We start from the raw sequence: 26744 nt of genomic DNA, 5'->3' as shown, positions 1-26744 counted from the left end.
GGCTGAGTCAAAGTATCAAGTCAGGTCTCCAAGATTGGCAACAAGACCCATGGCCCATCACACATGCTGCCTTCCCGGTGCATAGCAGGGAGATGGACTGAACACAGAATAACTGGAACTGGAATTTTGCAGTGATATTTTGTTTCTTGTCCCCACCCCAGCCCAAGCAATGACTCAGCACCCCCCCCACCCCCTCATACCCTAAAATAACCCTTCTGTTTTTGATGATTTATTAGGGCTGGCATTGGGGCAGAGTAGGTTAAGCCACCACTTGCAGTGTCAGCATTACCTGTTGGCTTACTGGTTTGAGTCCAGAGTACTGGCTGTTCCACTTCCAACCCAGCTCCCTGCAAATGTTTCTGGGAAGGCCATGAGCAGGTTGGGGCGGGGATAGCTTTGACCACCCTGGGAGCTGATAAGAGGCAGAGGTCCTGGCTCATATTGTCAGGAGGTTGTGGGGACAGGGGGAATCCAGGCATGGATTGGGTTGAATGTGGGGAGGAGTGCAGGGAGGACAGATCAAGGCTCTCACTAGACCCTACTTCTCCCAGGTGCTGGGATTTCTGGGTGAGAAGTGGCTCCAAGACAGAGAATACAGATCCATGGTGAGGAGAGATGAGTCTTAAAGCTCTTGTGCTCATGTGTGTTGAACCTCAGGCCCCCACAAGGGTGTACAGAACAAAGGTAGAGAGAAAGGAGCCACTGTGACAGGCTAAGAACTGCCTGGCAAACAGCACCCAGCCAACCAGGGGTGCCAAACGCGAGGCCCGTTTGCTGCTGGATGCCGCTCCTGGATCCCTTTCCCTTGCCTGTAAGGAGCCAGCATGCATTGAGAGGATGCTGGATCCATTCTACCTACCATTCTTGTGGCAAGGGGAGGGATGAACTGTGGTCAAGACCACAGAATCCTGTGGGACATGGTCAGGCGAGAGTGGGCCCAGGCTGTCTCACGGGGTCCCTGGCTTCTCCTGGGCTGGGGCGATAGCCACAGGTTGAGGTGATTGAAGGCACTGTTGAGGACAGGGTGCTGGCTGGAGATGGGGGAGCCCATCCATGGAAGATAGAACAGAAGCACATGAATCCCTTGGCTGGGAGGGGCTAGAGGCTAGCTCTGCTTGCTCGACATAGTCTCTACCCCCAGCCTTCCTGGCAGCCTAGTAGGGCTGGAGGCCCTTGGTGGGTGGTATGAGGGCATTCCCTGAGCCCTGGCTGCAGGTAATGCTAGCTCTCACCTGGCCTCCCAACTGTCACCCAGCAAAGGCACTTTGCCCTGTGCAGCCCTCTTTGTTTCTTATCCCTGCCCCAGCCCAATCCTGCATCCACGGGGTGTCCCACAGGGCATCTCTCCCACTGAGTTTCACCCTCTCTACGCACTGTCCAGGTGTTCCCTGCACCCTGGGCCCAGACCCTGCACCCTGGGGCACCTCTGAGGTCCCAGTCGTAGCTGGGTCACGGTTGGGATGTATCCAAGTGAGCCGGGAATTCCTACCATGAAGGCCCTGGACTGTGATTAGCTGGTGGCTAAGGCACTCATCCAGGGGTCTGCACTAATATAGTGATTTATTGCTTCTGTAGCTGGGTGGGTTACACCCAATTCAAAGGGAGGGAGAAGAATCTAACGAAAATAGTGGCTCCTGCGGGACTGTCTTCCTTCTCCGGCTCCTCCCTTCTTGAGCTTGGCCTCGCTGGCCCCCGGGGCTGCAAGAGACTCTCCCCTACGTGTGTGTTCCCTCAGGAGGCTGAGGAGGGGGCGCTTCCTCTGGGTCCCCTGGTGGCAGCTCGCTGGGGGAGGCCAGCGTCTCAGGCTGCCTGGACCCCTGCACTGCATCATCCTCAGGTTTTGTCTCGGGCGGGGACTCGGGCTGCGACTCCTCCTTAGGCTCCAGCTGGGTAGCCGACTTCCTGTCAGAGACAGTTTCTGGGATCGGGGTCAGGGCAGGGACCGACACAGACCTCTGCTCCCTGTTGATGACTGTGGAGGACGGTACCCGTGTCTGGGGGTGCATCCAGGAGTGGCTGAGGACCTCATCGATTTTCAGCCGCCTGCTGACGTCCGGCTGGAGCATTCGGTAGATGAGGTCCCTGCACTCACCCGTCAGGTTCTTGGAGCGTGGGAAGTTGAGGCGATGCTCCTTCTGGATGCGCAGCATCTTCTTGATGTTGGAGTCATCGTAGGGCATGGAGCCACACACCATGATGTAGAGGATCACGCCCAGGCTCCAGATGTCATAGACCTTGGGCTGGTAGGGGATGCCCTGCAGCACCTCGGGGGCCGCATATGCTGCTGAACCACAGAAGGTCCTGCTCAGCGCTAACTCGGCATTGTCATCTCGCAGGCAGCGCTTGGAGAAGCCGAAGTCTGACAGCTTGATGTTGAAGTCCTTGTCAAGGAGGAGGTTCTCACACTTGAGGTCACGGTGGACGATGTCCAGGTCATGGCAGTACTTGATGGCTGAGGAAAGCTGGCGGAACTTGGGGCGTGCCTCATCCTCGGTCAGAGCCCCTCGGGTTTTGATGAACTCAAGGAGGTCGCCCTGGACCGCGAGCTCCATGACGATGTAGACCTTGCCATCTGATGTCTCGAAGATCTCGTAAGTCTTGATGATGTGGCGATGGTTCAGCATGGCCAGGATCTCAATTTCCCGAGGAAGAAACCTCTCCAAGAAGTCTGTTGGGGCTCTCCTGCGGTCGATGATCTTGACCGCCACGTTGAACTTGAGGCGCTCAGAGTAAGCGGATTTGACTTTCGCATAGGAGCCCTCTCCCAAATTTATCCCCATGATGTAGCCTCGTCGCTTGAGGACGGCAGCGTCATCCATGGTGCTGGGAGCGCCCAGTGCCCCTGAGGCTCTCCTCACCCTCTACATCCTTCCGGGACATGGGCCAGCTTCGTCCTCATCTATGCTGTGGACAGAGTCCTCTGGGCTGGCCGGGCCTGCTGTCCCTGCCTCCCCAGAGGCCAAGACTCTGGGATGGAACATTCAGCATTGTTTCCTGGGCGACTTCAGTGGGTGAAGTCACAAAGGAGGAGTGCCATGGGGGAATGAGGCTCCAGCCCCTTGCATCTGGTACCCTTGCAAGGTCAGGCTCAAGGGGGAAGGAGCAGATGAGACGCTAGTGGAGAATGTGGCCTTGAGTTTGGCTGGGACTTTAGGGAGGAGGAGGGTGAGGGGGAAGCACATTGGCTTGTCCATGCCTCCAGACCTAGAACCGGAACAGCTTAAGAGGTGGTGAGGCCTGGTGATTGCAAACCAGGGCAACCTAGGAATTTTAGGGGGCCATCCCCCCACTGGAAATGGAAGACACCCTCAATGGAAAGATAATCAGACTGGGCTTTAATCAAGGAATGCTCTCCAAAGGCAGGTAGCTCCCTTGGAGTAGCCCAGGCATGCCTAAAGTGGCAACAGTTTCCTGCCTTGTGTGAAGAAGGGGAGGAAAGGCCCCTGGAACTCGAGATGAAGGATACTTTGACAGCATGGACCTTTAGCAGGGGGAAAAGAGCCAGGTGGCCATGACCCCACTCCTGGAGATGGAGGGGATGTCCCCTGGCCCTGATGCCATTTGCGCTGGCAGCCTGTAGGGGCACAGCGTACAGTGGAGGCAGATGGAGGAGGGTCTGTAGGGGGCTGATGCTCCCGGCTGCAGTTTTGAAACCCAGGACTCTGCCTGTCCGTGCTATGTGATCTGCCTGGCCTTCCCACCTCCTCGCTCTTCTCTCTACTGTCCTGGCCTTGCTTTTCTTCCAGTGGCTGTGTGGAGATACAACCGACTGATAGAAATCCGGCTGCTCTCCGGCTGTGAGTTCCTTCCAGGGATCCTGGGCAGCCTGTGGCCTGGCTGGCTGGATTCCCTGGGGTGGAGTGGGGGTACAGGGTGGGTGGGGCTCCCAGTCTGGGTGCTGGCAGCAGCTCCTGTGCAATGCGTCCTGGGGACCATGATTTCACCTTGTTTTTGTCTAATATCTGCTCTGGGACATACACTCTGGGGGAAGGAGCAGGAGCTGAAAGGCTGGCCTGGCAGGGGCTGGAAGGTGTGCCCCTGCCTCACATGACTACAAAGTGGCACAAGATGGAATCCCAGTATCCTTCGAAGGACACTCAGGAGTGAGTTGGTGGGGCTGGGGGCTGTTGGGGACCCTTCTTTCTTGGCAGCTCCTCTTCATCTTCTTGGCCAGCCCATGACTGCCCCCTGCCAGGCTGGGACAGCTTCTCCTTCCTGCCAGCAATACACCATCTGCTGTCTTCAACTCCCTGTTCAGAAGGCAGGTGCACTGGCAGGCAACTCCCGGAGCCCTGCCCCAGAGCCTGGCCTGGGCCCCAGCACTTTGTTCCATACACTCCCCCTCAGCCACTATTGGGTTGTGGGGCAGGACTTTGCTTGCAAGCTGAGCTGGCCTCCTGTCTGGGAGGTATCTTGGACCTCCCTGGTCCCCTCCCTGGGCGGCACTGCCACAGGTCACTTCTTTATCTGCTGAAGCATCTGTAGTTGCCTGTCGGTGAAGCCACACCTGCCAGTTCCTCAGGACTTCCAAGCCCTGCTTTTTTCCTCTCTCTTCTTTTTCCACAGCGGTTCGACCTCACTTTAGAGCGTAACTTTGGTCCGCTGATCTGACCTGGCGCTGCAAGTATGAAGACCTTTGAAGTCCAGGGGTCTCCCTCAGCCCCCTCCGCGGTCCCAGAGCATCCCACCCCCCAGGCTCAGCCCCAGTCAGAGTCAGTCACTGCGGTTCTCCCATCCAGATGCCCCCGCCGCCCCGACCGCCCCGACCGCCCCAGCCCGCCCCGACCGCCCCGACCGCCCCGACCGCCCCGACCGCCCCAGCCCGGCGTCCTGGAACTCTAGGTCTTTTGGAGGCCCCGCCAATCAGCCTCCGCCCCGGGGCCCCACCTCTCGGTTTGACCAATGACAAGGATCTATTCTTGTAATCCCGCCCACCCTCCTTGGGCCCGCCCCTTAGTACCCACCTCCGGCCGCCCGCGACTCAGGCCTCGCCCCCTTTCGAGCACTGCCGCTGAGGCTCCGCCCCCCAGCCCGGCTGGCGGCCTACACGTTAGAGGGGAACGCGCTGGCCACGCCTCCCAGCTCGGCGCTCATTGGTCCGCGCCGGCGTCGCGGGCAGAGGAGGCGGGGCGGCGCGGGGCCGAGCAGGACGGCCGCCATCTTGCGCGGAGCCGGAGTCGGAGCCCGAGGCTGCGGCCGAGAGTGCACGCGACGCCCTCGGTCCAGCCTCGCCGTGGCTCTCCCCCTTCGGAGTGCTCTCCCATCGCCTCTCTACGGCCGTCCGCGGCCAGGCCCATCCCCCTGACCCTCACCCCTCAAGCCCTAAGCCCCTCAGTCCGGCCCGGTCCGGCCTCCCCGCGGGGTCACGCGGCCGTCCGGGGGACGATGAACGGAGGATAAATGGTGCCCAAGGCAGACAGCGGTGCCTTCCTGCTGCTCTTCCTGCTCGTGCTCACCGTCACCGAGCCGCTGCGGCCAGGTGCGCGGCGAGGTGGGGGCGCGGGGGGCGCGGCAGGGGGCGGCGCCCGGTCGCGGTCCGTGCGCGGCGACTCCCGGGGTGGTCGGCTCCCGGAGAGGGGCGCGCGCGTCCTGGCGCGTCGGGGCTCCCGGTGCTGCGCCCCGAAGCCGGGCCCGAGCGGCTGGCCGAGGAGCCGGCTTGGGCAGGCGGGCGGGCGGGCGGCGGGCCGTGGCCTCGGGCCAGTCCCCTCAGCGCGGGACGAGCGCGGCTTGTGGTTGTGTGAGGCGTCTTGGCGCTGGAGGACTCTCGCGCGCGCTCGGGGTTTGGGGCCTGGCGCCTGGAGTGCTCCCGGCTCGCGCCGAGTCATTAAATGCTTTGGGGACTCTGAGCCTGCAGTGTTTCCGAAGCCTGTGGCGGGAGCAGCCAGAAGGCCCCGTTCCTACCTGGTTCGGGCACCATTGCAAAATCACGGTTGTCTGGCTGCAGGTCTGATCCGTCCGTCATTTGGCAGTATCCATCATACTGTCCATTTAGGGATGTACGGCATCTCAGAAGGAACTTGGGCGTCAGAGAAGCTGTTTTAACATAAATGGGCATACCCGTTGTGGGGAAGAAAATGATCCTTCGTGGGTCCCATGAAGGCACAAGTCCCATTTTGGAGCACGGTTGAAGCTGGGTTTTGGGTGCACATGGGCGTGCAGATCCCCGCTAGGCCCTTGCTAGACTCCCACCAGACACTACTACACCTCTTGGCTCTGTGCCTTTGTATCTGCAGTGGAACGTCCAGGTCCTCCCCCGTGTGCCTACCTGGTTGCTCTGGCCTTGGGCCAGTGGCCGACCTGGCAAAACTTGGTGAGTCGTTGCTGGTTCCCTTGCCGAGCTGGTTGTGCTCTGGGCAGCTCGTACCCTCTGTAGGAAGAGCAGTGCAATAGAGAGGGAGGTGGGGACCACAAAGGCTCTTGGTGGTCAGAGTTGATGCTGTTTGTGGGTCCTTGGGGTTCAGTTCTTCAGAAAACCCGTATATGCTTGCAGAGTGAGTGCAGTGGCATCCTGTTCCCATCCTGGCTCCCACTCTCTTGCTGGGCTCTTGCTTGCTTGTCTGCTTGGGGTGCCCCTGGTTCCAGGTCCAGTGTCTCCCACTGGGATGACAGAAGTGACTGGTGTCCCTCACCCCCTTTCCCTTGCTGCTGTGTTCACCCGTGCTGCCAACTGGCCTGCAGCAGTTCTCAAAGCATCTGGAGTGGTGGTTGCTAGTGAGATTGAATGCAGGGAGCAGCCCTCTCTAGGAGGGCCTGGCATGGAGGCCGGCGTGAGTCGGGCATCAGACCCTGTGTGTTGAGCACCACAGGCTGCTATCGTGTGTACTTGTGAGACAGCGCCGGGGACCATGGGAGACCTGTGAGATCAGAGAGGGATGTGGGGGCAGGGGGAGTGGCTCTGGTGGAGGGAGCCGAGCTGCTTTTTGTGGTTGTTATTGTTCTAAAGGTTTTACTTACTTATCTGAAACACAGAGAGACAAAGAAAGATAGGGAACCCGATCTTTCATCTGCTGTGGATTCACTCCCCAAATGGTTACAATGCTGGGCTGAGGCCAGGAGGCAAGAGCTACATCTGGGTCTCCCGCATGAGTGGCAGGGACCCAAGGGCTTGGGCTGTCCTCTGTTGCTTTTCCAGGTGCAACAACAGGGAGCTGAATGGGAAGTGGAGTAGGTGGGACTTGAACCAGTGCCCATTTGGGATGTTGGCATTGCAGGCTGTACCATAAAGCCGGCCCCAGAAAAGTCAGCTTCATCCATGGCCTTCTGTCTCCAGGGCAGTTGGTGTCTTTGGTTGCCCTGCAGAGACGGGGAGGGAGGCTCCCCCAGCTTGCAGATTGAGTTGGCAATGAAGCTGGGTCTTGCCCTGGGCCAGGAGGGTAGAGGTTTCTCTGGTCTTGTTCTTCTCACTTTTTGGGGCATGGCTTAGAAGAAGCCCACTGGGATATGATGAGAGTCCCTGCCCAAACCCTGCTTCTCAGGAGTTAGGAAGCGGCGGGGGGGTCGTCCTGTGACACCTGCCTGCTGAGGCCACTGAGGATATGGCCCAGTTACGGGCAGCTCCTCTCAGGGTGGGAAGCGTTTCTGAAAGCAGGCAGCACCTGTGTGCTAGAATTGGCGTTTCATGCACATGTGCTCTTGGTGGGTGCAGACCGTGTCATGTACCAGGTGCTGTTCTGAGTACTAACATGTTGAAGAACCTTTTTTTTTTATCTTTAATAAAATTTGTTTTTATTGGAAAGATATCATATTTTCTAAGAAAAAGAGGAACAGAGGGTAAGATCTTCTATCTGCTGGTTTACTCTCCAAATAGTTGGAACTGAGCTGATCTGAAGCCAGAAGCCAGAATTTCCTCTGGGTCTCCCATGCGGGCACAGGGTCCCACGACTTTGGGTAGTCCTCAACTGCTTTCCCAGGCCACAGACAGGGAGCTGGATGGGAAGTGGAGCAGCCAGGATTAGAACTGGCGCCCATATAGGATCCTTTGGGATGCAAGGTAAGAATTTAGCCATTGCACCAGGCCCTGAAGAACCTATAGGTGGTCTCTTGTAGGAACTGTTTGTACTATTTTCTGGATAGGGAAGATAAACTTCAGAGGGCTTTTGTTCTAGGTGGTGGAGGGCTGGCCTGGCCCGGCCTCAGGTTGGGCTTTGAACAGTTTCTTAACCCCGGTGGATGGATCCCAGGGGTCCACTAGAAGGAGAGAAACCTTCTTCCAACTGAGAGACACAACTGCCCATCTATCCCAGAAGCTCCTGTCATTGATCATAATGGCCACGGAGGACGCGTATCGTGGTGAGAAGTGAGCGTGGAGTTGTGCTGAGGCAGTTGTGACCGTGAGACGGGTCCTTTGGGTGGCCGCTGATTGTATCATTGACCCTTTTGCTACCGGTGCAGGCAGCACAGCATCAGTCGCTGATTCCAAAGAGGGGGCTTTGTACTTTGAATTGTTTCAGCCTCACTATATGGGGGAGAAAAGACGTTTGTTTTGGGAGTTGAGCACTGTCCCCATGGCCCGAGGTCCCTGGTCACCACTTACCATTGCTGGCCCTCTAAGAGCTGTGCTCAGCTCGGTCCCCTGGGCAGTAGCTGATCTTCCTTAGACTTCCCCCAGAGCCAGCTGGAAGGGGCAGGTGACTTGATGAAGATGACACAGCTTGGGGGAGCTGCAGGGCAGGGCTCAAGGTTAGGTGTCTGGCTCCAGTTGAGGGTCCTTGTCCCTTTATGTGAGGGGCTAGGAGGTGGCCACCTGATGGCCATCCTGTGAGCTGGGGAGGGCCCAGCCCCTTGCTTAGGAGTGTAGTGTTTTCTGTTTTGTGCGGTAGCACAGAGGAAGAGTGGGTAGCTTTACCCCATCAGAAAGTAACTGCAGCTCAGAAGAGCAAGAGTTTGGGGGTGCCTTCCTCTTCAGTCGCCACACTGTGGCACTTGGAGTGTGTCCTGCTGGCTGATTGGGCTCCAGGGTCAACCCTTTCCTTTCTTCTTTTAAGGTTGGAACCACCCCGACTGCACTGTTGACTGTCTTTTCCAGAAAAGGAACCTTTTTTTTTTTAAAGATTGATTTTTTTTTTTTATTTTTATCACAAAGTCAGATATACAGAGAGGAGGAGAGACAGAGAGGAAGATCGCCGGTCTGAAGCCAGGAGCCAGGAACTTCTTCCAGGTCTCTCACGTGGGTGTAGGGTCCCAAGGCTTTGGCCCATCCTTGACTGCTTTCTCAGGCCACAAGCAGGAAGCTGGATGGGGGATGCGGGGCAGCCAGGATTAGAACCTGCACCCATATGGGATCCTGGCGCATTCAAGGCAAAGTCTTTAGCTGCTAGGCCACGCTGCCGGGCCCCAAAAGGAACCTTTAATTGGAAAGTTTTTGCAAGCACAAAAGTTGCAAAAATAAAACCAGTACAAATACTGTGTATCCTTTGCTTAGACTTAGCTGCTAACATTTTACTTTATCTGCCTGACTCCACCTTCTCCTGGTTGTGTGTGTGTGTGCATTCAAAGTGAGGACTTTAGCAGCTAGGCCATGGCACCGGGCCCCATTTGTCTATTTTGTACTGAGTCCCCAGAGCTTAGTGAGGCTCAGAGTGGTGCTCAGAAGTCGGTTCCTGGACAAGTGCACGTTAATGTTTTGGCATGAAGAACGGCAGATTCCTTAGTGGCTTCATAAGTGCCCCAGTGGGTGCAGAGAGGAGGTGGGGTCTCTTGGCTGTCCTGCAGAAAGGCCTCTGGAAGAGAAGGGATTGGTGGCAGCGGGCTTGGCTGTGCAGTCATCTGCCCTGGGCACCCTGCTGGGCAGGGCATGGGTAGTTTGTGCAGGTGTGAGGGGCTTCTCGCTAACGTGGGTATTCACTTAGAGTGGCTTCCTAGCCTGGAGTTGGGGGGTGGGCAGGGGACTGCCCCTCTGACGGGCTTGCCTGGTACCTGGCTAGGAAAATGCGCTTGTTCTGCTTGAGGCTGTAGCTGGCTCCTCCCTGTGCCTGGTGTGGCTGTTGCTTAAGTCCCTGTGGTTTGGCTGTCATCTGTAGTTCCTGGCCAGGCCTCTCCCTCAAGGCGGCCTCCCCTCTGATCTCTAGCAGCTGCCAAGAATTTGGTTGGCCTGTCTTCTGTCTCCTTTCGGCTCTTGCCTGCTACCTGTTAAGACAGGGTTGATGGGGCCCGGTGCAGTGGCCTAGTGGCTAAAGTCCTCGCCTTCTAAGCACTAGGATCCCATATGGGTGCCTGTTCTAATCCCAGCGGCCCTGCTTCCCGTCCAGCTCCCTGCTTGTGTCCTGGGAAAGCATTTGAGGACGCCCCAAAGCCTTGGGACTCTGTACCGTGTGGGAGATCTGGAAGATATCCTGGCTCCTGGCTTCGGATCGGCACAGCTCCCGTCATTGCATTCACTTGGGGAGTGAACTCAGATATCTTCCTCCTCCTCTATATATAAATATCTCACTTTCCAATTAAAAAAAAACTCTTAAAAGAAAAACAGAAGAAAAAACAGGGTTGATGGTAAAACCACCTTGGGTGGGCCCAGTGCCATAGCCTTTTGGCCAAAGTCCTTGTCTTGCATGCGCTGGGATCCCATATGGGTGCTGTTTCTAATTCCAGCTCCCTGCTTGTGGAATGGGGAAACAGTCAAGCTGAGCTGATCCGGAGCCGGGAGCCAGGAGCTTCTGGGTCTCCCACACGGGTACAGGGTCCCAAGGCTTTGGGCCGTCCTCGACTGCTTTCCCAGGCCACAGGCAGGGAGCTGGATGGGAAGCGGGGCTGCTAGAATTAGAACTGGCGCCCATATGGGATCCCAGCACATTCAAGGCGAGGACTTCAGCTACCAGGCAACCACACTGGGTCCAAATTCCCTGTTTTTCATTTTTGAGCACTCTGTCTCCCTCTCCCCAACACTCCCCTGCCGCATTGCCTTTTTCAAGTCATTTGGTGGGTGTCAGTTTCTTCCTGGAGAAAAAAGGTGGAGGGCTCAGCTGGCCCAGGGTCCTTTGAATTTGGGTTCTGTGATGCTCTGTGCTTGGTTGGTTGTTTGATGAGCTCTCAGTTCCACTCTCTGTCATGTGTGTATTTCCTGTGCTGGGGGGGGGGGTGCAGGCTAAATGCCCCAGGGCCTTTGAGGTGCTCAGTGTGGTCTGGGAGTTTAGGTGCAGTTGTGCACAGCCTTCGCCGACAGCCCTGCTGTGGGTAAGTCATGAGACTGGCGGGTTGTAGGGATTAGGATGCTGAGGCCGAAGGGGGTAACTCCTCTCCAGGCAGAATTATCCAGGTGTTCAGTTAGAATGCCTATCCCTAGCCTGGTTCTTTGCCTCCTGCACCATGACTGACAGGATGTAAGGTGGGTGTATGGGGAGCCAGTGGAGAGCCACCAGCTGGTACCCCACCCCTCCCGCTGGGTGGAGACCTCATTTCTCCCCTAAGAGTGTCTTGAGTCTGCCTCACTCCATGTCTCCCTCCATTTCTTCTGATTTTATTCTTTCTTTTTAAAAGAAAAAAAAAAACAGTTTAAAAAAGAAAAAAACCTTACTTGATGGGTAGAAAAAGAGATCTCCCATCCACTTGTTTTTAGACCTCAGGTGCCCCACCCCTCAGGGCTGGGCCAGTCCAAGCAGGCAGGCACGCAGTCCAGGTCTCTCACATGGGTAGCAGCAATCCGACTCCCTGTTGCCTTCCAGGGTCTGCATTAGCAGGGAGCTGGGGTCAGGAGCCAGAGCATGGGTTAGATACAGGCATTGCGATTTGGGAACACTGGGCCACACACCTGTCCCCCTCCCCCCCCCCCTTTATAAAGATGCCCAGGAGGGTAATTAATTCAAGTCTCTCTGACTCCTAAGACTCCAGCTCGCCAAAAGCCTTTACGTGGCATGTGACCGTAGTTACAGTGTGACACATCTGGTAAAGGCTGTCTTTCTGGTTCTGTTGAGTGGATTGGCTGCCTGGAAGTGGCAGGTGATGGGAGGGAACAGAACAGCCCCTTGCCCTCTGACCCTTCTTCCTTCTCCCATCTTGGAAGTCATTATGCGGGTTGAGGTTCGTGCTGTGCTGGCCCAGCACTGTCTTCCCCCAGGGACTCTGGTGTCGGCAGCACCCTACTGGGTGGGTGGGCTGGGATCAGGTGTAGCCTGCGTTTCCTCCCTGATCGGGTTTCAGAGTTGCCTGGGCAGCTTAGCATAGCAGTGAAATCACTTCCCTTTTTCTCCTCCTTTAAGTGAAATGATCCTGGCCACAGGAAGGCCAGGCAGGGCTTGTTTGGTCTTCTGTGTCTCTTGGCCTGTGTCAGTACCCCCTGCTGTGCTCCGCGTTGATTCCTCTGGGTCTGCGCCCCAGCTCTGGGTCTGCACAGTTTTACTGACGTTCCAGAAAGTTACTGTTTCCCACTCTGTGGGCCACACTGGTGTAGCTCCTCTGCTGTGATTCCCCGAAGCTGCTGAGGACCGGTCATTCTGGTAGTGGGGACCTGACATGGCAACTGAAACACTGCCTGGGATTTGGTATCCCTTACTGGAGTGTCTGGGTTTGAGTGCTGACTCTGTTTCTGTCTCAGCTTCCTGCTGATGCACACCCTGGAGGCTGAAGGTGATGGCACAAGGACTTGTGTCCCTGCCACCACATGGAGACCTGGACCAAGTTCCTGGCTCCAGGTTTCGATTTGACTCATTTCTAACTGATGCAGATACTGGGGAGTGACCCAGCTGATGGGAGATGTCTGTCTCTGTTTTTCAGACATTGAAATAGATAAGTGAACATCTAAACAAACAAAAGCAAAGTAGAAATCTCTCACAGAAGGAAGGGCTAGGACTTGGTCCAGGTTCATGGTCGGGCACCCCTTCCTTAGTGCTAGCCTGTGCTTTGCCAAATCATCTAACATTTCTCTGATAATTGCTCCCGGAGACCACTGCTGGTTTTAACTGGCTCCTGGAGATGTACCAGGTAAAGGTCTGCCATTTACTTCCCCTCAGCCTCCGTGATCTGCCTTGGGGTCCCATCTTACTCAGTGTGTCCCTGTTTGGCAGCTGCTGCAGCCCGCTTGTGCCACTCCCTGGTGTCTCTGGAAGCCCTGCTTTTCCTTCTGCAACAGCTACCTGTCTTGGAGACCCTGGTTAGACCCTATGTTCTTCGAAAAAAATATTAATTTATTTGCAAAACAGAGTGAGTCCCTTTGCACTAGTTATTTTCCCAGGTGCCTGCATTGGCTAGGGCTGGGCTGAATTGAAGCTGGGAGCCAGGAACACAGTCTAGGAGTGGGTGTGTGTTGGCAGAAAACTGGAGTCTGGTGTTAGAGCTGGGTCTTGAACCTGGGCACATGATGTGGGTCTGGGATATCTATCATAAGCACCAGCTTAACTGCTAGACTGAGCACCTGCGCTAGGTCCCATTTTTAAGCAGAAGTTCAGAGCCCAGATGTGGAAAGGTTCCTCTGGCTTGTTGTGCTGCTGGAGTCCTGCTGTGGGCAAGATCCCCATTTGCCATGTGAGACACGTATGTGTGTGTACACTCACTCGTGCATGTATTTGTCCAGCTGACTCAGAGCCAACCTGCGAGGAGCTGTGCGGTGCCCCTCGTCACCCCTGGCTCCCTTGGGTCAGTGCAAGGCTTGACTTAGAGTCTGTGTCAAGTAGCTTGTGAAAATCACCATTATAGGGCCAGTGTTGTGGTGTAGTGAGTGGGGCTGCCATCTCACCTCCTGTGTGGTGTTGATTCGAGTCCCAGCTGCTCTGCGTTTGATCCAGCTCCCTGCTGATGGCCTGGGAGAGGCAGTGTAGGAAGGCCAAAGTGTTTGGGCCTCTGCACTCATGTGGGAGACCAGGAGGAAGCTCCTGGTTCCTGGCTTCCTCTTGGTCAAGCACTGCCTGTGTGGCCATCTGGGATGGAGGGTCTTTTTCTGTTTCTCCCTCTCTCTGGCTCTTTCAGATGAGAGAGAGTGTGTGTGTGTGTGTGTGTGTGTGTGTGTGTGTTGAGTGGGGGGAAGTGGACCTGAAGCAGTAGTCTAGTGACTAAAGTCCTTGCCTTGCATGCGCTGGGGTCCCATAAAGGCGCTGGTTTGTATCCCGGCTGATCCACTTCCCATCCAGCTCCCTGCTTGTGACCTGGGAAAGCAGTCAAGAACGGCCCAAAGCCTTGGGACCCTGAATCTGCATGGGAGACCCAGAAGAAGCTCCTGGCTCCTGGCTTTGGATTAGCTCAGCTCCATCTATTGCAGCCACTTGGGGAGTGACCCAGTGGGTGGAAGGTCTTTCTATTTCCTCTCTGTATCTCCTCTCTGTAGGTAAAAATAAATATATCTTAAAAAAAAAAAAAAAAGCACCGTTGTGGGGCCATACACTTGCGATCCAGCTCTTTGCTAATGTATCTGGCAAAGCAGCAGATTATGGCCCAAGTGCTTAGAACTCTGCCACCCATTCGGGAGACTCCGATGGAGTTCCAGGCTCTAGTCTTTGGTGTAGCCCAGCCCTGGCTGTTGCAGGCCATTTGTGCAGTGAATCAGCAGGTGGAAGATATTTCTGTTTTTATCTCTTTCTGTGTGTCACTCTGTTAAATTAATAAAGATGTATTTATTTGAAATGCAAAGTTAGCAAGCGAGTGAGCTAGCTATCATCTGCTGGTTGACTCCACAAATGATGATAACAGTTCGGGCTCAGCCAGGTGGAGGCTAGAAAACAGGAGCTTCTCTTGGTTTCCTACATGGGTACGGGAACGCAGCACTTGGGCCACCATTTGCTATTTTTCCAGACCCATCATCAGGGAGTTGGATTGGAAGTGGAGCAAGCAGGACTTGAACCATCGCCCGAATGGAAACTGGCATCATCACAGGCAGTGCCTTCACCTGTTCTGCTCCAGTGCCAAGCGTCAATAAATAAATCTTAAAAAAAAAAAAAAGGAAGAAAGAAACTTGAGACTGGCACTGTGCTGCTCCACTTTCGATCCAGCTCTCTGCTAATGTGCCTGAGAAAGCAGTGGAGGAAAACCCCAGTGCTTGGACTTGTGCACCCATGTGGAACCCAGAGAAAGCTCCTGGCTCCTGCCAAGGTCAGCTTAGCTTCGGCCACTGTGGCCACTTGGAGAATGAATCAGTGGATGGAAGATCTCTCTGTCTTTCCTTCTCTCTCTCTCTGTAACTCTGCCTTTCCAAAATAAATACATGAATTAAAAAAAGAAAATTGTCATCCCCGTGGTGCTCTGTTGGGTCAGTGCTGCTGTGATCTGCTCCACCTGGGAAGTGTGTGGGGCCTCTAGGTTAGAGGCACCGCCTGGCCTCTGGTGCACACTGCCCAGGCCTCGCAGCAGCAGGCTTTGCTGTTCCCAGTCTCTACCACTTCCTCCCTGACCTCTCATCCTTTGGTTCCACAGAACTGAGGTGCAACCCTGGGCAGTTTGCCTGTCGCAGCGGTGCCATCCAGTGCATCCCCCTGCGGTGGCAGTGTGACGGCAGGGCTACTTGTGAGGATAAGAGTGACGAAGCCGACTGTCCAGGTGAGTATGGCAGGCTGCTGGCTGCACGTGACTCCCCCTTTGAGGAACAGCCGATACCATCTGCATTCCACATGTTGCTCGTGTAGCTGGAGCTGAGCTCCTCCTCTTTGATACAGTCTGTCTTTTTGAAAAGCAGGTGCTCTAGGTAGACAGTTCCCAGAACCTCCAAGGTGGCAGAGCTGGGCAATGGGAGGCGAGTGGGGTGCTGCCAGCCCAGGCCCTGCTGGAGGCTAAGAGTGAGCCCATCTTATGGGACTGTGTCCCCTGCCACTGACCGCCAGGCCCTGGTGCTGGGTTTCCTGTCCCTTGAGATGTGGCTAGCATGCTGTGCTGTTTCCGAGTGGTCTGGTACTCCCTGCCTCACCTGTCTGCCAGCTGACAGGTAACCAGCACTCGACATCTTTCCTGCTGATCCGTAGGCTCCTGAGGATCTTTGCAGAGACCGCAGAAACTTCAACTCACTGGCTTCCCACCTGGTTTCTGCTCCTGCTGCCTTGAGGACTAACATACCACAGTGTTCACTGCATACTTGGTTCTCAGTGTGTGTCAGGGTGGAGGGTGCAGCTTCTTTTACATGTGTGTGCACGTGTAAGTGTCCATGCTGATTGGTTAGAGATCCCAGGCAGCTCTGGGGAAGCCTCTGGGAGGAAGGTATGTCTCCACCACATGCACACTGGGCCTGACGTTCACACTCCATCCCGTCTGGCATGCCCTCTGCCAGCCAGCCTGTAGCTCCTTGTCTGCAGCGGCTCTGCTGAGCTGTTTGCACTGCTCACCCTGTTGCTGATCATCCCGCTGCATGCTTCCTGAATGCTTTCCTGTCTTGGAACTCCCTTGTTCCATTTTTACAGGGACAGAGCCAGCTGCCCTTTGAGGTGTGGTTCAGATTCTGCCATGTGAGAGCATGGCTGTGGTTCAGCATCTGTCAGCTTCTAGCTATCTGTATGTGAGAGAATCTGGAGCTGCTGACTCTTCCCAGTGTTCCCAGTGCTGGGCTTGAGCTCCTCCTCCAGAGGCTCACTGTGGGCAGACCAGCTCAGGAGTGTGAGTGGTTGCTGCGCAGGGGTCAGGTGGGGCATGCAGGGAGGAGCCCGAGCAGCCTGCTGTGATTGGCTGCTACGTGGGGATCAGGTGGGGCACGCAGTGGAGTCTCAGGTAGTTCTTGCAAAATAAACAGCAGACATGGTCTGGTTGGGCCATATTTCCTCTGATTGTGCAACCTGTCCTGGTCACTCCTCATCACATGGAGCTTTAAAATTGATATCTGAATTGTGGTGCCTGGTCAGGAGCCTCTGGAATTGCCCTGTGTCTGAAAGCCCATCTGATTGTCCCCCAGGTCAGTAGTAGGACACAGATGCACTGTGGCTGGTAGCCAGGTGAGGACCAAGTGGTGTTGAGTCGGAGTCCCCAGGGTGTGTCTTGAAAGCTAACTGCCTGGAGAATTTTCTCAAGAAAGCAGCAGTGGTTCCTGGTTGGTTCTCTGGAAGCTCAGCTGAACTGCTGTCTGGCGTGGTCTCTGGGCTGTGTGTGGTCATGGTCCTGTTGCATCCTTAGCTCTCACACTGCAGGCAGTGGCAGCTGTCTCAGTTGTCATCTTGTTCAGCTGTCCTCACACTGTGGATCTGCCAGACTATATAGTCTGGCTCAGAGGAACGTTACACGGGTTGTCCCATTCCCCAGTCTGTCCGGTGGAGGCCTGGGCACAGCAGAGTCACCGAGAGCAGTGGCCCGGGAGTGCTTACACATGGTCAGGAGGCTGCTAGCCTTGGGTCCCCTTTGAGGGCACACACCGATTGCTGATCATTCTTTATATATGTATGTATGTGTGCATAGAGAAGAAATTTTACTTTTGATGGTGTTTACATATCTGACAAGGATGCACGCCCTTGAGATCACTGATTAGGGTGGGTGGGTTGAGGTATGGTGGAAGGTAGGGGGGATAAATGCTTCCCGTTTCTCCTGGTCTGAGGTGCAGGGGGCAGAGTGAGGGATGAGGAGGGGACTGCTCCTAGCTGTCAAACTGCATCAGTCCTCGGAGATGAGGGATGTCCACTTGTTGTCATCTTAGAAACACCAGTTTGGAGAAGAATGTTCTGAGAATATTGCATGAGTGATTCTGATAGTTCCAAGATGTGGTTGGTTTTGTTGCTACATGTTGGAGAAAATCTTCCAAGGTCCGTTGGCTGAGAGTCCACCCTGGTGTATCTGCTCATCCAGACACTTGCTGCCAAAGCTTGGCCAGGAGAGTTGTGTTCACCTTTGTTTTGCTCTCCATCTTCTTACATGACGCTTGATGTCCTCTTCAGGCCTAAATGAGCTGTCTGTCACATCCCCTTTATGCCCATAGGCATCAGCAATCAATGAGGCCCAGTCCTGACACATGCATTCCAAGGTTGGACCACAAATTCTGCGATCTTCCTGTGGATGGAGTTTTGAGTCTGGTGGTCCAGTTGGGGATTGCAAGACATCTCATTTAAGGTGACCCCAGACCTGACTTTTTTAAAATATAAAATTTATTTATTTTTATTGGAAAGTCAGATATGCAGAGAGAAGGGAAGACAGAGAGGAAGGTCTTCCCTCCGAGATTCACTCCCTGAGTGGTGACAATGGCTGGAGCTGTGCTGATCCAAAGGCTAGAGCTGTGATGATCTGAAGCCTAGAGCCCGGAGCCAGGGTGTCTCACACGGGTGCAGGGTCCCAAGGCTTTGGGCTGTCCTTGACTGCCTTCCTATGCCACAAGCAGGGGGCTGGATGGGAAGTGGGGCCGCTGGGATTAAAACCAGTGCCCATATGGGATCCTGGTGCATACAAGGCAAGGACTTGAGCTGCTAGGCTACTGTGCCAGGTCCTGGAAAGTCAGATTTATAGGGAGTAGAGACTGACTTTTGCACCTGCCAGTGGCTGTTGCAGACTGGCCTGTTCTGGCTCACCCTGTCCCCAGGCCTGACCAACATGTATGCCAACGGGTATTGTGGTCTGGCCTGGACTGTACTGTGGCCTGTCCTGTCCTCAGGCTAACTCTGACTGGTGGGTGCTACAGCCTAACCCTGCCCAAGGCTGTCCCATCCTTGGCTTTCACACAAGCCTGGTGGATGTGATAGCCTAGCCCATCATTCCCTGTATCTCATCCTGACTCTTGCACATGTCAGGGTGCTATGGTTTAGCCCGACACTGCCTGGTTTGCCCCGCTAAACCAACCCACACACCTGCTGACAAGTGGAGCAGCATTGCCTGGCCTGCTCCCTACCTAGCCCTGATTTTGGTGCTCACCAGCAGGAACTTCCACCCACCAGGATAGTTCCCCTGTTGGACCATTGGCCCACTCCTAGACCCAGATCTCATGTGTGCCAGCGGGTACTAGGCCGCTACATAGTATAGTCTGCCCCCTGTCTTGACCTTTGTGTGTGTGTTTTGGCCCTGTCCCCCACGTCACTTTTGGGTCATCCTGTGGGTGCTGTAGCCTAGACCAGCCCTGACTTTCCAACCCCAGCTGACATAACCCCATAAGTGTCAGTGAGTTCTGTGGTCATGGCTAGCTCAGCTTATCACCAACCTTAGCCCTTGAGCAAACCAGAGCGGTGTTACAGTCCCATAGGGATAAGCCTACGATCCCTGACAGAATTTGTCCCCAGAGCTAGTCCTCTTATGTAATGGTTAGTGTCATGGCCCAGGCTAACATGACCAGCTCTTTTCTCTGAGTCTCACTGGTAGGTAATGTGGTCCAGCTCTGCCAGGCAGGCCCCACTTAGCCCTAGCTTTAATATGCACAGGCTGGCAGTGGTTGATGCTAACTAGCCAAGCCCAGGTCTCCCAGGTGGGCAATACATTGGTCTGACCCGGAAAGGTCCTCTGATTTACCTGCAAGTGCAGTTGTCTGGTTGGTAGAGGTGCCCAAGAAATCATTCCTCACCTGTAACGTACACCCTCAGTGGTCGGTCCTCCCACATATCGCAATAGCCCCTTCCCTAAGCAATCCACAACCCCCAAGGCCACAAACATGCAGGTCGCTGAGCCTGGTCTTCTGGTAAGGCAGCATGCTAGCCTGGGGCCCTGCCTGCCTGCAATCCTGCCTGCCTGCCTGGGGCTGCAAACGTTCATGTGCACACGTGGGCCCCTACACCTGGTCTGTTGGCAGCTGTCAGCAGCTCTCTCTCTTTTTAAAGATTTCTTTATTTTTATTGCAAAGTCAGATATATAGAGAGGAGGAGAGACAAACAGGAAAATCTGCCGTCCGATGATTCACTCCCCGAGTGAGTGCAATGGCTGGAGCTGCACTGATCCAAAGCCAGGAGCTCTTCCAGGTCTCCCATGCAGGCACATGGTCCCAAGGCTTTGGACCATCCTCAACTGCTTTCCCAGGTCACAGGCAGGGAGCTGGATGGGAAGTGGGGCCACCAGGACACAAACTGGTCCCTGTATGGGATCCTGATGTGTGCAAGGCGAGAACTTCAGTCACTAGTCTATTGTGCTGGGCCCCACAAAAATATAAGAATGCTTTCTAAAACCAATTTATCATTAAAATATTTATTAAAAAATAAAAAGCTAAGGCTGGCCTTGGAACGCAGCAGGTTAAGCTTTTGTCTGGCGCAGGCATTCCCATGGTTGGCGTTCCAGCTACTCTGCTGCTTTTCTAGTTTCTTGCTCATGCATCTGGGAAGGCAGTGGGCGGTGGCCCGGCTCCTGGCTTCAGCCTGGCCCAGACCTGGCTGTTAGTATCTTTAAGGAAGAGAGCCAGTGGGTGAAAGATCTGTCATTATCTTTCTTAGGTCTCTCTCTCTTTCAAATAAAGTACATCTTTCTCTTTTTTAAATAAAAATATATAAATCATAACATTCATGTCCATTAATTGATAACTGCTGAAATGGTTTCATTCATTTTTTTTAAGATGCCTTTTTTTTTTTTTTAAATTGAAAAGTCATATACAGGGAGAAGGAGGTACAGGGAGAAATGTCTTATGTCCGCTGGTTCACTCCCCAAGTGGTGGCAACGGGTGGAGTTAAGCTGATCCGAAGCCAGGAGCTTCTTCTGGGTCTCCCACGTGGGTGCAGGGTCCTAAGGCTTTGGGCCGTCCTTGACTGTTTTTCCAGGCTACAAGTAGGGAGCTGGAAGGGAAGTGGAGCTGCAGGGACACCTACCGGTGCCCACATGGGATTCCAGCAGATGCAAGGCAAGGATTTAAACACTAGGCTATTGTACCAGGTCCTCTAATTTATTTTAAAAGATGAAAGATTTATGTGATCTGAAGAGAAATCAGAGCATCTCTCATTTATTTTAAAAGAAATTTTAAAAAAATCATAGAATACGGAATCTAGACCTTATTCCCCCCTCACCAAAATCAACAGCACACACACACGCGCGCACTAAAATAAATTTTTTTTAAAAAAGGAAAAAACAAATATGAATGGTGGGGATGTGGCTGTGACTTTCCTACGTGTGAGAAGTTTGATCCTGTGGGAAGCCGTAGCCGTTCTCCTTGAGGGCACTTTTGACCATAGGTTCTAGATCTTCTACATTCATCATGGGAGCTTACTTCACTGAAAAAGAACATGAGAGAGAAAACCGCAGGGCCAAAGCAAGCAGGAGGTGGTCACCTGCAGTCCCTGGGTGCTTCCCTGTGTGCCATGGCTCTAGAGCTGTAGCTGTGAGATGAACTGAGCCAGACCCCACACTGGCTGGCACACACAGGTGTCAGGTTGGGGTCACCTCTGGGGAGGTTTTTGGGAGGACCCCTCAACTAGATCACTGGACTCAGAACTCCAACCATGGTGAAAATCATAGGCTATGTAGTGTGACCGTGGAATGCATGTGGCAGAACAGTGTGTCCATGGTTGCTGAGGCCTACGAGGTGGACAGTATGTCCAGAGGCTCATGGAGGATATGACACCAATTCACTGAGGCCTGTGGAGGACAGAACAAATTGAACAGTTCTCCCAGACCAGTATCTAGGTGAATCGAGACTCTCAGGTGGACTAGGTCAGCTGATGGACCTTGGAAGAATTTCCTCAGCCTTGGAGCAACGTGACCAACAGCCCCTCAGAACTGCCAAAATCACATAAGCAGTACTCTCAGAACGTGCTCCACACCAGGGACCCTGGGGTGACATCGGGTGACTGTCCCCCATTCCTGGGCTCTGATGTGGTTGGGTTGCTGAGAGCAGCCCTCTCCCCTTCTCTCTCCACTTTCCTGATACCAGAAGAGAAAAGGAGATTGGAGGCAGTTGCGTCATCTGCTTTTCTCACATTCCTCGACCCTCCCCATCCTAATTGGTGTTCCACATGGGCTTACATCCCTCTCAACTATGTAAATATAAAAAATAAAACAAATTTACAATGAAAAATATACACACCAAATGATAAACATTTGAAACAAAGAATCTAAAATATCTTGTGACTATTTGTTTTTCACTTAAGAAAATGAGCTATGCATTATATTTATTTTTAAGATTCATTCATTTGACAGCAGAGTGATGGAGGGAGAGAGGAGAGGAAATTTGAAGTTTTCCATCTGTTATTTTAGTCCCCAAATGGCTGCCATGGGCAGGGCTGGTCTGGCGTTCCATGTTGGTGGCAGGGAGCTAATTAATTGGGCCACCCTCTGCTTCCTTCCCAGCCCTCTAAGCAGGGAGCTGGATCCCAAGCAGAGCAGCGGGGGTGTGACCCATTCTCAGACACAGGATGGTGGCATGGACATTGCAACTTAACAGGCTTGTGCCTCGGTGCCAGCCTCATGTGCCCTGTTTCTGTTAGTACTCGAACTTATATGGAGACGACAAGTGTCCCCAGGGTCATGGAGTTTGGAAAGTGAGGAATTGACAGCTTCTCAGTGCAGACAGCTGGAACCCCGGCCCTATCTGCTGTCCTATTCCCAGATGCCAGTAGCCAGGCCTGCTTCCTCTTTTTAATTATTGTCGTTTTATTTGAAAGACGAAAGAGTAAACATTGTGGGCAGTAGATGAAGTTACATCTTTCAGGACAGTGGCCTCCTGTGTCAGAATTCCTGTTCAGTTTGAGTTCTGACTACTTTGAATTTCTGATCCAACTTTCCGTTAATGAGCTGATTGATGAGTGGGTACCCTTGACTTAGCAAACTTGAGGTTTTGACCACAACTGCAGTCCAGTTTTGCTCTGTGAGAGGAGAGGGATGTGACACCGTGGGTGTTAAAGAGGCTCAAGTCCCCTTGCTCCTCCCCTTTGGCAGTTACAAGCCCACTTAGACCCCACCCTCTTTCAGCTTCCTCAGTGGCCCCGGCCCTCCAGCTCTCCCAGCGTGAAGTCCTCTGCCAGGGAAGCAGGCAGCCCCACACACCTGTGCACCTGCAATTCTGAGGCCGCTGCATGCCTTAAGTTGCGCTTGGGAGGAAGGAAACCTCCTTTTTTTTTTTTTTAAGATTTGTTTATTTTTATTGGAAAGGTGTATATACAGAGAGGAGGACACAAAGAGAGAAAGATCTTCCATCCGATGGTTCACTCCCCAAATGGCCACAACGGCTAGAGCTGAGCCAATCCGACGTCAGGAGCCAGGAGCTCTTTCGGATCTCCCACACGGTTGCGGGATACCAAGGATTTGGGCCGTCCTCCACTGCTTTCCCAGGCCACAAGCAGGGAGCTGGATGGGAAGCAGGACAGCTGGGATTAGAACTGGTGCCCATATGGGACCCCAGCGCATTCAAGGCGAGGACCTGAACCATTATGCTATTGCGTTGGTTCCCCCCCCCCCCCTTTTTTTTAATGAGTTTATTTGAAAGCCAGAATTACAGAAAGGAAAAGAGAGAGGGATACTGAGATTGAGATTTTCCATGTGTTGATTCATTCTCTAAATGGTTACAGTGGCCCTTTCTGGGCCAGGCCAGAGTCAGGCTTCTGGGTCTTTCACAAGAGTGTAGGAGCTTACTGCTTGAATCATCTTCCAGTGCTTTCCAAGGCGTGTTAGCAGGGAGCTGGTTGGAAGTGGAGCACCTGGTTCTGGAACTGGCATCCATATGGGATGCTAGAAATCTTTCATGTAGAGATGGTTACAAGAGGACTTGTTCCCTAGGACTTGGGGAACCCTCTTCTCTATCCATCACCATCCAATTGGCCAAGCCATTCCCCTTCAAGGCCTGGTTTTTGCTGGTGGGCATATGACGGGAGTGGAATAAACAAGTGGATAAGGGGTAAACGCACACATTTGGTTGAGAAGGGACAACATGGCTATGAGAAGGCCTGTGATGGCCAGTGGAGCTGCAGTGTGGCAAAAGCAGCTCAGCACACAGATGCAGCCCTGTCACTGTTGGGCTTTCTGGTTATTTTCTTATCATATTTTACTTCCGCCCCCGCCGCTAGAGACTGCAGATGGCTTGCCGCAAACCGCCTGTGGTTGAACAGCAGTTTCTGCTGCTTTTTTCTCTCCCCTCCCTTTGCCTTAGCTTCACTTTGTCTTGCTGTGGGCGGCCTTGCTGTATACTGGGCCAGGTCTTGGGGAGAGAGAGTGAAATCACAGGTCTTCCTCATTTGAGCCATAACCTACATTTCGATGCAGTGAAATTCACCTTGGCCACACCCAGGCTTATCTTCCAACTTGGCTTGTGTTTCTTAAGCTTTGCCCAAGCTTGCCCCTCTGACGGGAAGCCCTTGCGTCGCTCCTGCCTCCTTGGTTTCTGGTCTCAGATCAGGCCACTGTCTGCAGCCCAGTGTTGGGCGCTTGCCTCCAGCAAGCATGCCGACCCTGTGTCCCAGTGACCCGCACTCCCTACCTGCTTCCCTGCAAGCAGTCTTTGTGTGGACTGTCATGCTACCCTTATGTCAGTGTGTTCTGAGTGGCGCCTTGGGTGCTGCAGGTGGCGGTAGTCAGGACGTAGCAGAAGACGCTCCAGTCCCAGGGAGCTGGTGCTGGGTGTTGGCAGAGAGCGGCAGCAGGTGCCAGCCATCTCACCATGCAAAGTGTTCATAACCAAGGTTGCCATGGTGCCATCTGGGTAGTGACCTCCTGCTCCGACCAGCAGAGCCAGTAACATGGACAGGGAGAGGGTCTGGGGATGAAGCACCCACAGGAGACCAGTGATGGTAGAAGTCTCTGAAGTCTCTCTATTGCTCCTTCACCTCTCCTTATATACTCTCCCCACCCTAATTTAATCAGGAAATTGGATACAAAGAGTCCAATTAGTCTAGGTGTTTTTAGCCAAAAGCCCAGTTCCTGATCCTGCCCATTCCAACAAGTGCTAATCAACTCCTTGGCCCACAACATACCTCAAAGTACATTCTCTGAATGCCTGAAGAAGTGTCTCCCTTGGAGGTCTGCTCCAAGCTGGCTTGTGCTACAACGCATTGGCACATCTTGCCTTCTAGTGGGACTCGTGTGTGACAGCAGCCATGAAAGTGGCGCCTTGCCTGTGAGCCAGGATGACTTGCCCTGGGCCTGAGAGTGGTAGTAAGGGACACCCAGACTCGTGTACAAGTTGTTCAGTGCAGTCTTTGGGAGAATAAGGAAGGAAATATGGGCAGTTGTGAAACCTCAGGGTTGTGGTAATTAAAGGACCCCACTGACCACGTTGTGTGGCCCCTCAGTGTGAAGCTCCAAGGACTGTCTAGGAACATGGAGAGGGATTTGGAGTCTTTAGCCTACCCAGCAAATCAGAAAATACTGATGTGAGCTCTATAGCTTTAAGGTTTTATATGAGAAAAAAAGACACTCCCCAAATGACTGCAACAACAGGTCTGGGCCAGCCCGAAGCCAGGAGCCAAAATTCCATCCTTGTCTCCCACATGGAGTATAGGGACCCAGGTACTTGGACCTTCCTCTGCCGTGTATGTGTGTGTGTGTGTGTGTGTGTGTGTGTGTATGTAGGATGTATTTATTTTTACTTGAAAGACTGGGTTACAGAGAGGAGAAGTGAGATCCTTAGTCTGCTGGTTCACTCCCCAAATGGCTGCAGCACCTGGAGCTGAGCTGATCTGAAGATGTGAGCCAGGAGTTTCTTTTGGGTCTTCTCAGAAGTGCAGGGGCTCAAACACTTGGGCCATTTTCCACTGCTTTCCTAGGGGCATTCAGCTGGATCATCTGTGGAGAAGCCAGGACTTGAACTGGCATCTAAAATGGGTACTGGTGCTGTAGATGGCAGCTTTCCTTGCTATGCCACAGTGCCATCCCAAGGCACAGTTTGAGAAGTACAAGTGCTAAGCACCATGGTGTGGTAGGTACAGCCTCTGCCTGTGGTGCCGGCATCCCATAATGACAGTGTTTTCTAGGGAATCTGAAGAAAACCCCCATTAGCAGACCCCCATTGTGCCACCTCTAGTCCTTCCTGCCCCCAAGAAGCCTGAACCATGCAGAGTCAGGACCTGGTACGTGCTGGAATGCGCCTGTGTTTGTATGTGGCTCTCAGTGTACTTTTTTTTTTTTTTTTTGTCCTTGTGGTTTCAGAAGTGATTGGGGAGGCGCGTCCTTACCATGGGAAGGAGGCTGTGGATCCACGGCAGGGGCGGGCCAGAGGAGGCGACGCCACACACTTCCACACAGTGAACGTGGCCCAGCCCGTGCGCTTCAGCAGTAAGTTGCAGGCCTGCCTTGCTGTGATGCTTGAGCCTATGCATGGCCTCTGGTGCAAGGGGTTCGTTTGCCAAAACAGCTCGTGAGCACTGGGGGCAAGAGTGGTTACCCATCTCAGAGTGGTGAAGTGAGACTGGAACCCGGGCTGTGGGGCCAGGCTGTTTATCCTCATTAAGCCGGCTGCCTCGTGGGACTGGTGCGCCCCCAGCCCCTGCAGAGCCTGGGGTATATCCGTTGCTCCCCTAGTGGGTCGCTGCAGGTGATGGGCTGGAAGAGGGTCTGCTTGGGCTGTCTTTGGAAGAATTCCCTGTAGCATTTGAATGTTGGAAGAGCAGTCAGGTAAGGGGATGTTGATGGGAGGGATGGCTGTGGCTGAACTTGGCTGTCCTAAGCAGATGTCAGCAGGTGTGGAACCGTGTGTGGCCCCACACGGTCAGCCCAGATGCCCTGCCGACTCTTTCCCCACCCCCGTGGAGCTCATGGCTCAGATCCCATCCCCAAATCTGTTGTATCCATTGGGAGTGTGGGCAGCCGAGCACATTGCCGTGGGCGCTTCGGGGCGAGCAGGCAATAAATGGCTCTCTCTCCTTTCCCTTCGTGGGCCTGGGCTGCACATGCTGCCTGGCCCCTCTGCCTTTCCCGCTGTCCCTGTTCCATAAGGTGTGCTTACCCCAGCTGTAGGGGGACAGGAGATGTGTCCAGCTCACTGCCCCGGTGTGCCGCAGGGCTGTCTGCATGTCTTAGTACCTGGACAGGCTGCTACTCCTTCC

The 26744-nt window shown here is 53.9% G+C and overlaps 2 protein-coding genes across 5 annotated transcripts in view; one reads left to right on the top strand and one right to left on the bottom strand.

The window, feature by feature from the left end:
* Positions 1 to 1715: 1715 nt before the first annotated feature.
* LOC121171853 (testis-specific serine/threonine-protein kinase 1-like) lies at positions 1716 to 2819 on the bottom strand. Its single transcript, XM_041003568.1, has one exon. The coding sequence runs from the start codon at positions 2817 to 2819 to the stop codon at positions 1716 to 1718; it is 1104 nt and encodes a 367-aa protein (XP_040859502.1).
* A 2351-nt stretch (positions 2820 to 5170) lies between these two features.
* Positions 5171 to 26744, top strand: part of DGCR2 (DiGeorge syndrome critical region gene 2) — a 41613-nt gene continuing 20039 nt past the window's right edge. For 2 of the 4 annotated variants that reach the window (XM_041003512.1, XM_041003511.1), the window contains exons 1-3: positions 5171 to 5479; positions 15328 to 15450; positions 25849 to 25974. In XM_041003512.1, the coding sequence (XP_040859446.1) occupies positions 5401 to 5479; positions 15328 to 15450; positions 25849 to 25974 (328 nt within the window). In that variant the 5' untranslated portion in view covers positions 5171 to 5400. The remainder of the gene's footprint in view (positions 5480 to 15327; positions 15451 to 25848; positions 25975 to 26744) is intronic. The other 2 variants (XM_041003514.1, XM_041003513.1) reach the window with 1 other exon arrangement.

The sequence above is a fragment of the Ochotona curzoniae genome, unplaced genomic scaffold, assembly GCF_017591425.1.
Source record: "Ochotona curzoniae isolate NIBS_2020 unplaced genomic scaffold, NIBS_Ocur_1.0 scaffold_274, whole genome shotgun sequence".
NCBI classification, from domain to species: Eukaryota; Metazoa; Chordata; class Mammalia; order Lagomorpha; family Ochotonidae; genus Ochotona; species Ochotona curzoniae.
The sequence above is the reverse complement of the archived record's forward strand: the minus strand, read 5'-3'. Positions and strand labels throughout refer to the sequence as shown.